The sequence below is a fragment of the Pygocentrus nattereri genome, chromosome 3, assembly GCF_015220715.1.
Source record: "Pygocentrus nattereri isolate fPygNat1 chromosome 3, fPygNat1.pri, whole genome shotgun sequence".
In the NCBI taxonomy this organism is placed as follows: domain Eukaryota; kingdom Metazoa; phylum Chordata; class Actinopteri; order Characiformes; family Serrasalmidae; genus Pygocentrus; species Pygocentrus nattereri.
The window spans coordinates 44,447,438-44,459,545 of NC_051213.1; the positions used below are offsets into that span (position 1 = coordinate 44,447,438).

At 39.8% G+C, this 12,108-nt stretch overlaps 1 protein-coding gene across 2 annotated transcripts; it reads right to left on the bottom strand.

The window, feature by feature from the left end:
- Positions 1–2,304: 2,304 nt before the first annotated feature.
- LOC108429977 (trypsin-3-like) lies at positions 2,305–9,203 on the bottom strand. 2 transcript variants are annotated; one of them, XM_017702084.2, is made up of 5 exons: positions 9,137–9,203; positions 7,372–7,531; positions 6,013–6,272; positions 3,833–3,969; positions 2,305–2,540 (listed from the first exon to the last, which is right to left on the bottom strand). In XM_017702084.2, exons 1-5 carry the CDS (start codon positions 9,174–9,176, stop codon positions 2,391–2,393), a joined length of 747 nt encoding a protein of 248 aa, XP_017557573.1. In that variant the 5' UTR covers positions 9,177–9,203; the 3' UTR covers positions 2,305–2,390. The 2 variants fall into 2 exon arrangements, with proteins under 2 accessions (XP_017557573.1, XP_037393127.1); XM_037537230.1 differs by lacking the exon at positions 9,137–9,203 and having other exon boundaries at positions 6,013–6,195; positions 7,372–7,511.
- Positions 9,204–12,108: the final 2,905 nt, after the last annotated feature.

A 12,108-nucleotide genomic window follows, 5' to 3' on the forward strand; every position in this document is an offset into this window, starting at 1 on the left:
GATTGGAGGGACCGCTGGATGATCGTCTGAGAGCTCTGCCTCTAATCTTATCTGGGTACTGTTATTTATTATTATTATTATTAGTTGAATAATTAATCATTAATTAATCTTCCTTGAGAATGGACAGATGGCCAATGAAGGCCATACAAAGCCAACAAATCCACACGTCCAATTGGACGTGCTAAACTGCCCCTAGGTTTGAGCGTGTGTGTGAATGTGTATGTCTGTCTTTCTGTCTGTCTGCCCTGCGATGGACTGGTGACCCGTCCAGGGTGTATCCTGCCTTCTGCCTGATGACAGCTGGGATAGGCTCCAGCACCCCCCACGACCCTGAGGGAGAAGTGACTTAGAAAATGTGTGTAAATGGGTAAAATTATTCATGATTTAACTCCTTACATGGCCAAGGCCCACTGTTTCTATTACACATGTCTATAACTTAAGAATAGCTCAACTGGTTTGCATTGAAGTTCTTGTAGTTACTGAATAATAACCCTTAGTATGTAATAAGCCTGGGATTTTAAGGGGCTAATGATTTTTGAACATGAGATATTTAACTAAGAAGCAATATAAAGTTATAAAAAAAATGACCGAGCCTTTGTAATGTATTCCTCTTATTATATATCGTCCTTGTATTAGAAAAAGAAGGATCTTTTTCAGGAGAAGGCAAAACCTTTATGTTTATGTGAATATATATATGTATATATTTTATTCCAAATGATTGTGGAGCCTTTCTATTGGTCCATTCACCAATATATACGTTTTACATAATGTAAATCGTAGCTGCTGTGTTCAAATGTTGTGGAAAAATAAACATGGAAAAAAACAGATGCATGTTTTTCTTTGGGCTTTTCTTAGCCATGGTATTTTTGGCAGGGTAACGTTCTTCCATTCCTTGCTGTTCTGCAATATATTACATACAGGATCAACACAATGTAGGGAGACAGATGAAAGAACAGGAGGATTTCTTACATCCACCCACTCAAATAAGGTAATGTTTAACTGTGGAAAATGTGACACCATCTGCAGCGCTTCATCTCCCAGTGCTGTGTAGGTAATGTTCTGGTACAGTACTTTTAACACCCCTGGTCCAATGACGTTTTGTTGATTTCCTAATTGAAAATATTTACACATCCTTTACAGGGAACATGCTTAGTTTGCTCATTTAATTGCACAATTTCTGTTGATTTGCTGCAACAACAAAACAACAACAACAACAAAAAAACAGCCGTAACTTTTGCACCAGCCAACTTTTGCTGTTTTCATTTCACCCAATATGTTAAATTCAGCAAATAAACAGTAATAAATAAACTGAGCACCTGTGCCTTAAAATGTGCAGAAGTGTGTTCCCTGTAGAGAAGAGGTGTCAAGCTCAACCGGTAAAAGGGCCATTTAAAACATCTGTCAACCAGAAAAAAGGTTTTATTTCTTTTCGATGTTGTGCTGTAACCTCAACAGGCCATTTATTCAAAATAAGTAAATACCTCAACAGTAAAACACAGGCACTTATAGTGGACCTTGATATATTACATGGACACTTTAAAGTTTCAAAAAGTAAAAGTCTTTTAAACCTGGCATCCTTTCTTTGCTGCATGTTCATCAAGGCTTGGGCTCAGTTTCTGAGCTGCTCAGCTGACATTAAGTGTTTATTTTGGTTGAACTGCAGCTGAAATGCATTTTTGGTGATGTGACTAGAATGGTCTAGCCACTGTCCCATAGACTGTTGTTGGGGTAGGAGAGTCGGAGCTCATTACATTGCATTGCAGTGCATGCTGGGGACTGTAGTGCAGCACATTTATGAAACGCGATAATATTAAAAGAAACTTAAAATACTTTTGTGGCCCCAATAGGATTGTGTGGCGGGCCTTGTGTTTGACACATGGGTTTTAGAGGATGTGTACATACTGTCAGTTAAGTCATCCAAACATGCCATTTGACTGGGGCGTAGATCTTTGTAGGTTCAATATCTGTTTCTGTCCTGCTGTGAATTAAAAAAGTAAAGGAAGAAAAAAAAAGCTCCTGCTTTTTTGACCTGTTTGACCCTCTTGGTGGGCGTGTATAATATCCACAGCAATGCGGCCTTGGGATAAACACTGTTTGCTCTCCTCTGGAATATGATTAGACTGTCTGACTAGACTGACTGCATGACTAGACTGTTTTGATAAGTGTCCAATATTCTGTAAAGCATATAAAGTTGAATTCATGCTCAGTTCAGTTATTCATTTATTCAATGGTCAAATATTTCCATGCGAGCTTCCATACAGCACTCAGTTATTAAACAAAGCACTCACACACATTTCTTTCTTCTTTTGCTAATGATTTTTAATCTTTTCTAGATATTTTGGAAATTACTAAGTGATGGCACAAAAAAAAAAAAGCTACATCTGACAGATCTAATTGTTCTCAATGATGCCGTTGATCCAGTAGATGTACTTGCAGACTTTGGTGTAGACACCAGGCTTATTCACTAGGGCACAGCCATCACCCCATGACACAATACCCTGTTGCACACCATCACACATGATTGGTCCACCAGAATCAGCCTGGAGGGGTCAAGAAAAGGGGTTTAGTGATTAGGGAGAGCACAAAAGAAGAGCAAATAAATTGGATATTCTTTGGTTTTCTTATGGATGTGGACCATTTATTAACCTGACTATCATTTGTACACAATTAATTGCATTTACATGGGATTTATTTTCTACATCATCGGGTCAAGTCTGCACAAGTCGAATTTTTTCGAATTTGTTTCGAAAAAATATCAAGGATGACTCCCATTGCCCCCACCACTTAGCCCTGTTTTGCGTGTTCATGTCTAGGGTTAGGGTGTCCCAATTTTTGTTGAGATAGAGGGGTAGGGCAAAATATCGACACTCCAAGTAGATGGCTGCGCGAGCGACCAAAAAAACCCACAAATGTGAACATTTTCTTCATTAAAAAATTATGATTACCACTGTATTATCTTAGTTTAATGTCATTCCAATGTATTTTGGTCATTTTCTTCATAACAAGCACAAAAAATCACTAATAGTATGCTAATGTCTCGGTAGCTAGCAAACTAACTTTCCCGTTCCACCTTAAATAGTCCAGTAGTTTTGACGCCTGAAGCGCCAGAATGTAACTGCTGCACCATTTAAGGTGAAACGGGAAAATTCGAACAAGAAGCTGGCGAATAGCCGACTTTGGCTTCGTCTCACCAAAGAATAAACAATTGTCTTATATTCTCTCTTTGAAGGTATAATATTCCTTAAATTTAAGTAAAACTGAACTTTCCTCTGCTATCACTGAAGTCTGAGTGGATCACCTACAGAGCAGCGCTAGTAGCTGTTAATGAAGTAAAGTTCTTTTATTTAATTTCGTAGGGCAAGATTTCAACCACTCAGTTCCAAGGGGTTAGGGTGTCAATCGAAAATAAGGGGTAGGGGTAAAAAGAAGAAATGGGACTGGGCCTTTCTTTCCACAAAACAAGACCATTTTTAATCCATTTTAATAATGATCTTCAAGTTACAAAGACAAATTTGGTGTCAATTGAAAGTTTAAAGTCTGCACTTTTACACTATATCCACTTAACAGTAAGACATAATAAAAACCGATGTTTCACGGCGTTTATAAGGGTTAATTTGCTGTTTATACGTTCATGAAAACCTGAATTACCTCATCACCTGATAATGTTTTGGTGTATTAAGCCATTTAAAAGCAAAATGTTTTGTTCCACATTTGCAGGATACACAATTGTTTTGAGGTTTTTACAGCTGTTTTGGAAATTACTAATAAAAAATATTGTAAAATATCACCATCATGACTAGCAAACTGAAAAAAGTCCTGATACTCTCATTACCTGGCAAGAGTCTTTGCCTCCCGCTAGGAAGCCAGCACAGAACATGTTAGAGGTGATCTCACCAGGGTAACAGCTTGTGCAAGTGCTGTCACTCAAGATAGGAACGTCAAGGCATCTCAGAGTGGAAGGGTAATTTGCTTTTGAGAGAAACATATAAAGCATAATCACCCTGGTTAAGAGCACAAAGTATAGTGAGACAGAGAGTTTGCTAAAGGCCAGTTGAATTAATTTACAACCACTTGTAAACTCTGTTTCGCACACTATGAAATTAGACCTCTGCATTTAACCCATCCGTGCAGTGAAACACCCACATACATGCACGCTAGTGAACACACACACTAGGGGGCAGTGAGCACACTTGCCCAGAGAAGTGGGCAGCCCTATCCACGGCACCCGGGGAGCAATTGGGGGTTAGGTGCCTTGCTCAAGGGCACTTCAGTCATGGACTGTCAGCTGAGGGGATCGAAAAAAGGCCCATTGCTTTCTATATGATATTAGACTATACTTGACCGTGAACATTTAGAGAGAAGACATCGTTTTATGCAGTTTACATGGCTTGAGCTGAAAGTCATCACTTTAAATCAATGCAGATCTTGTCGGTTACTTGCTAAGGTAGCTTGCTAGTGAGAGTAAGCCATTCAACTTTCTAGCTTGTGCATATAGGCCCAAAACATACTTCACGCAAGGATACGAACACAAATGACAGCATTTGGCCATTGCAGATGCTCCGTCCTTCTGTACAAACTCGCTGTGCATTTAAACAGTTAAAACGATCAGTACTGAAGGGGGCGATAGAGGACAAATGAGTGGAGTGTGAGCTGCTTTACCCCTTCTGTTGGAACAGAAAGGTAATAATGTATCATGTTTTTTATGCTCATGTAAGTCATCCTTGCATAAAGGCCTCAGCATACTTCTTGCAGAAACGTTTGCTTGGCTTCAGTAAACAATACGACATTATCGCAGAGAAAGCCAGCAACCGCAGATGCCACGTGGGGGCTTCGTTCGCAGGCATGGCAGCTGGACAAACTCCTCAGATGAAGACTCTACGCAACAAAGCCTATGACTGAACGGTAAAATGGAGGAGTGCTGTGAAGCAAAGGTGGACGACTTTGAGGAGCTTCATTTCACAAGAAGCTTTGGCAGACACATCAGTATTTCACTGTGAAATGCACTACTGTTGAATAATCAGTGAGTACCTCCTAGATGTAAGATGTTAAGTCTGTTTTTTGAAGTTGGCTTTCTATTTCCCAGCTTCTTGTTTGAATTTCCCCATTCCACCTTAAATGGTGGCAGTATTCTGGCATGTTGCTGTAGCTAGAGCTGTGATAGAATCGTTCTTTACAAGTGATGGAACTTATCATGAAATGTCATAGCATCACCCACACTAGTGGAGCATCAGTGACAGGCAACACGAAACCGCAGAAAGTATCCAAGCTTGTAAGCTTGTGAAGGCACTTTCGGCTTCGTGGAGCCCTCGAGAATTTCGTTATGCTGAGGCCTTAAGATTCAACTGCTTATCTGCTGTGGAAGTTGAAGAAGCACATTGGCGGTGCAAGAGCACTTGTCAGGCTTGGCTGCATTATGAAATGAGTTGAGACACATTTTTAAAATGCAGCCCCGCTGGCGTCCTTGTGTGAAGTATGTTTCGGGCCTAACTTATGCATTTCTGAAAATAAAAGAACAAGTCTGTATTTTAGTCTCATTGCCTCTGTGCAACAGCAAGCAACTTGTCAGATTGTTCACGGCCCCAGATGTTTAATATCGTTCCCTCATTTCTGTAAAGTCACAGAAACACCTACCGGCATATCGGCATCAAGCAGAGAGATCCAGTGTGGCAGAATCCTGTGATAAGCCATGCAAGTGGACACGTAGCATCTCTTCTGAGCTAGCCTTTGTGGTTTACCTTTCCTGGTTGTTGTCAGTATGCAACCTGTTCTCCCCAGTGTTAGCCAGGTATTACTGTTTGTCCCTGGTGGTCTCCATTTATCATATATGGGACTACATTAGAAGTGATAATGCTGTGGGCAGTTTCCACCCACCGACTTTTCAAAGACAGTTGGTGCACATGGTTGTTGGAATAATTGTAAAAAATTGAAAAACAATTGAAAAAATGTAAGACTATGATTTTGGAAAAGTTTTGCAGAGCAGTAACTGAGGGGATTTGAAGTAAGCTTACTTACTGCCACTGCTGAGAGTGTTTCCCCATCCGGCGACCAGACACCAGGTACCAGCAGAGGGGAAGTTGCAGGGTGAGGGCAAAGGCACAGTGCTCACATATTCATTCAGGATGGCAGCTGAGCTCAGCTTGATAAGCATGATGTCGTTGTCGTAGGTAGCATCATTGTAATCAGGGTGCTGAATGACTATGGAGGAAGAGATGAACTGCTCAGTGCCCTCGTAGACATGAATGTTGTGCTCACCTAGACGCACCTCAACAGAGCTATTAAAAGATAAGACCGTTAATCTCATGTACCCAGTTTTTTCTTGAGCAAGAATAGTTTCACAACATGTCCAGTCCATCTACTTTTTAGGCTGTAGTTGTGAGCTTCTTAGAGACCATTTCAGTGCTGCAAAACTTGTTTGACAAAACCAAGAAATATGTGTTAAATGTTGTTTCTACTGACTTTATTATTCTAACTGCATACAAGGTAGAACAAGTGGGAGCTTCCATGTTGTCCTTTATTAAAGGAACCAAGCAGCCATGTGTACAGTGTACAGACCCCAGTGATGGGCTTGAGCCCCTTCGTGTTTTGCCCTAAGTTGGTCAAAGTGCCCCCTTGATTGGTGTGTATAACAATTGTATTTTCATCAACTCCACCATTCTTCAAGATCTGTTTCAGCAGGATGAGGCTCAGCCTCACCCTAGAAATAGATCATGTGTGTCAGGTTGGATTGTACGAGATTCATTCCTCTTGTGCGCCCCCTCTGGGATGGTACTAACTAGCATTGGTTCTCTTCAGTAATTCTGACCTGTCAGGCATCACCAGAGTGCTGAAAACCCCACAGATAAATGCTGATCATCTCTTTCAGAAAACGCCACATTCCATAATTTGGTTATTTCGAACAGCCTAACAAACTTCTGACTTCTTTTCATTTATTGTAACGAAATAGGGATTGCTGCAAGAGAAATTTAACTGCTTTTTTCAAAATTTCTGCGTAATTCTTTACAATGGTGTTGATAGGAAACATAAGTGAATGTACACATATTCAGAGGTTGTACACTCTTAAATAGATTGATGGAGAATGTGTTGTATATGGTTCTCTATAGAAAAGCATTCTAAAAAGGGTTCTTCTAATGATATAAGCTTGGGATTGAATGATCTCATATGACAATGGCTTGTGCTAATTGACCACGAACGTGATCGTGTGTCTTAAGTACTGTGCCAGTTAAATCTGCCAATGTGAGGCTCTGCTCAAGCAAATCTTCCTCCTTGTGTACTCCTACAGCAGTTAGAAGGTTAGTGTTGCTTCTGCTGTGGGATTGAGAGGGAAAGGACATTAAAATCAAATAAATGTTAACGCAAAAGAATTTTACTTACGACTTGTAGCAATGGGCAGCAGACAGGACCCACCATGTAGTAATCAGAGAGCCTCCACAAATGTGATATCCAATATTCAGAGATGCTATGTAGGGCAATGAGTGTGCTGCGCACTCATACCCTCCGACGATCTTATCATCAGCGTCAACAGGGGCAGTGACTGTAGTGGAGAGACGATAAAGTATGTTTTTTTCTGAGCTCATTGTAAGAAAAAGGAAATGTTTCAGGCTCGTTTAGCCAGTTACTGGGCCTTTCTGCACAATCTGCTACCGAAAAAAAGAAAGGAGTGAAGTGGATGGAAGCTTAGTTTTGGTCTCAGACCATAGAACCTTCTTCCAGCTGATTTGAGAGATGCCCACAGCTCCTAGCACACTGTAGCCAAGAGGTCAGTGTGTGGTCACAGAGTTAATTGGATAATTCTTTTCTCTTCATAGTTTAGGTTGTGCCATAATACTAACTCACCAGGAGTTGGACTGTCCAGATACAGGTGCACTTATAATACAGTGACTTGGAAACCATTGACTGCACATAAGGTATCTCCTTTATACTAATGATGCAATTTTTAACACCAATTGGCTGCACCAGTTGCTGGCATAATGCATGCTTAGGAGGAATGTATCACAATACACAGTGCATTGACCAAGTTGTGTATGGGGCTGGGTAGCCGCAGACCGGTCAGAGTGGACATGCTAACCTCTATCCACTGCCAAAAGCGCCTATAATGAGCATGCAAGCATTGGAGCTGGACTTTTGAGCAATGGAAGAAGGTCACCCAGTTCTTTCAATTCCCAATTGTTCTTTGACATATGCACTCTTTACCTGGGGAAGTGATGGCACCAGGATTCACTGTGGGAAGAAGACAATCTGGTGAAGGGAGAGTGATGCTCTGGACAATGTTTTGCAAGGAAACTCTAGGTCCAGGCATGCATGTGGCTGTTGATTTGACACGTGCCATTGATCTAAATTTTGTTGAGGACCAGGTAAACAAGTCCATGGTACCTGTCCCCAAAGGGACTAGCCTCTTTCAACAAGATAATGTGTCCTGCCACACTGTTAGGAAATAGGTTTTGGAACATACTGAAGAGGTTAAGGTGCTGCCCTGGCTGTCAAATTCACATATTTCAATCTGATTGAGCATCTATGGAATAGGCTAGAGCAACAACTGTAAACCGTAGAAGCTCCACCTCACAATTTACAGGAATGCTAACGTTTTGGTGCCAGATACCACATTGCAACTTCAGAGGTCTTGTCCATGGCTCAGTGGTCAAGACCTTGGCTTAGTGGGTTGGAGTTGTTTTGGCTACATATGGATCAGCATTATATTAGGCATGATGTTTAGGCCCATTTGAGTATATTAATTATATGGATTTATATATACACTTACACTTTTTAAGGCTTGTTAATGAATGACATGTTACGTCACCTGCATTCAAAAACACATTTGTAATCGTACAGTCTTGTTGAGCACACAGATGGCACTGATATCAGGTATCGGGCCGATATCAGCAGAAAAGTGTAGATCAGATGTCAGAGGGAGGGGAAAAAATTTATTTGATTCAATCTAGCTGTCCGTTTGTCTAAATAAAGAGGACAATTACAAATAATTGAGTACAGATACCATCACTATGGGCACAAAACCTTTTCCTAATGTCCTAATATAGTAGCACAGCATGGTGCTGAAGTATTAAAGCTTTTTGCGTTTCTTTCCTTAAGAAAGATTAGAACATTATAGATTAAACAGAAATGTGAGAATATGAAAACTTACATGCCGCAGCAAAGAGAGCCAGTAAAATGATGCACTTCATGATTGGAGGAACTGCTGGATGATCAGCTGAAAGCTCTGCTTAGAACGTCTACTCTTATACTGGTGTTTTAGTATTATTATTAATCCACCGATCAATCATTAGCTTTCTTGAGAATGGACAGATGGCCAGCGAAGGCCATACAAAGACAACAAATCCACAGCGATATTAAGTTTACATCACATGTTTAACAAAATGCCATTGAATGAAAATAAGCGTAGAAAAATCTTTGTTTATTTGATTGCATTTTAATATTTGCATAAACATTTTGTAACTTTTGCACATCAGGATCAAATTTATCTTGATCATCTTGATTATTATTATGTTGTATTTGCCCCCTCCTGAATTCTTTTATATCTTATATATTGCTTTAGATCTTCAAACAAAAACTCATCCAGGAAGTCACAAATGAACACAGATGTCCATCTTAACACTTTCAACACTGGTGGTTCCAAAACGCACTTCGTCATATTCTTCATAACTTTCATATTTCATAAGCTACATTCAGCTGGGTGTCGTATGAGGCTGTAATTGTCTTTCTAGTCTTTCTTTCTAGTCTTCCTATTTAGGCAGTGATATCATTTTAAACCCTTATAATAAAAGAAGCTGAACTCACAGTTTGTTTTTCCACAAATCTGAGCTATAAGCTATAAACAGATGGCGTCTCTTCAGTGGTCTGCTCTGTAAAAATTATTTTTATAAAAAATTACAAAGAGCGTCTGAGGTTTTTAGCTTTCAGCAGTAAATTGTAAGCATATAGCAATTAGTGTGATCATAAAACACATTTTCTGTTAATTGGCAAGAAACTTTAAAAAATAAAATTAATTTTAAAAAATTGACATTAATTTCATACAGTTACTGAATAATTTGCCTTACAATTTGGTCACGTAAATTCAGATGGACAAACCAAAATATACCCTGGAGAAGGAACTGAAGGCTTCCTTAGATAAGGTTCATGATTCCACTATTAGAAAGAGAGTGTGCAAAAATGGTATCCATGGGGCGAAAAACACTGCTAACCAAGAGGGACCTAAAGGCTCCTCTCACTTTTGCTAAAAAACACCTTGACGGCCTTTTGGAATAACGTTATGTGGACCAATGAGCTGAGAGTGGAACTTTTTGGAAGACATCTGGTATTAGCTAACAAAGCATTTATGCATAAACAGAAGAAATCAGTAGGGGCCGAATACTTTTTCATGGCACTGTGTGAGTCATTCCATACCAATTTACAAGGGACCTGGCAAGTCACATTATTGCATATCTATGAAAAATTGTAATAAATTCACTCAAAAGTGTCCATTTGTTTCGTGCACTCTGTCACAAATCAAATGGACTCCTCCCACTCCTGTCCATGTGCTTTTGTTTACCTTCCAGTCTTGTCCATGTGCTTTTGTTTTCATGGAGTTCTTCCCAGGCCTGCCCCCTTGTTTTCAGACCCCACCCTTGATTGTTCTCACCTGTGTTTGCCGCATGTGTATTGTTAACCCTGTTGTATTTTAGCCCTGTGTTTTTCCCCAGTTCTTTGCTGGTCTTTGTAGTATATTGTTTTGTCTTTGTATGGTATTGTTTGGTGTTCATTCTTCCGGCCTCTGTTATTTGTCCTAGTCTCTGTTTTTGTTTAGTCTGTATTCTTTTTTGTCACGTCTGCCCATCATTCTATCCATGTTGGCTCTCTGACCCTGGACTGTATAGACTCTGATATTGGATTTGCCCTTAATAAATCTTGCTTCTCTCAGCACATGCGTCCGCCTCATCATTGCTACCCCACGTTACACATTCATGCAAAATTTCAAAATTTCAAAAATTCTAGAAGATTTTTAATATCTTTAATTAACTGCTTACATAATGACTGGACTAAGCAGAATTATTATTATATTATTTTTATAATAATAATAATTAACTTGGTGAATGGTGTGTGTCCCTCCAACTGCCTTAATTCTTTTTTTCCTGAATAAGGACAGTTATGTCTCTATCATAAAAATAACAGATTTGCTAACTATTTCCAATTAAATAATTTCTTCACTTTTAGCTTTAAGGTGATTTTAAAAAAAAAAGCCACGGTATGAAGTTTGCACTTTATGTCTCGTCCATCTTGTTCTGCAAGTTTATTGGTGGGTTGCAAAGCAGATGTCTGATTGTTGCCTGACTTATGCAGACCCAGAGTTTTTCTGTTAACTCATTATCCAAGTGTATGTAAAGGCGTGAAACAGCTTACTGACAAAATAACAGTTTTTGAATTATCAAGTGCATGTAAACGCAGTGTGTTACATGTTTTGGTAATTGTAAGGGTGCCATAACTTCAGGGAACTCCAATTCCCAGAAGCCCTCAGGCTGATTAGGCCCAACCTGACACACCTGTGGACTCCTCTACTTAAGGCTGTGGCAAACAGCAGCACTTTGTCACACCTTTGTAGAGGGGTGACCGGTAGGGTATGCAGCTCAAGTGGGTATTTAAACAAAAAGAAAAGAAAAAGGGAAGAAAATAGGTAGAACATCAATGTTCCAAAGGGAAAACAAAAAGCCTCTGCCCTTTTGACATTAGACCAAACAAGAGCCCTCTTGGTCAGCGTGCATAGTATTTGCAGTAATGCTGATGGTTTAGGCTACTTTGGGATGAACACTTTGCTTTCCTCTAGAACAGATTGTCTGACCCATTGTATTTACACTCACACTTTGATGCTCAAAGAAATTGTAATATTAGGCTTCCTTTTCATCATTACTGTTATAAAAGCCAAATATTAAAACACCTCTGAAACTCTACGCTTTATATATGCCAGTTGTTTTTGTGAAACTGAAGCAAAACATATGGAACTTGTTTCAATAATCTCATATGTCTGGAACTGAGAGAGACTGGGGAAAGGGGCCCATCTCCCATGGGACCCTGGCCTTTAGACCAGGTCCCCCTTAATTTAAACATTCCAACTCATAAGCCGGA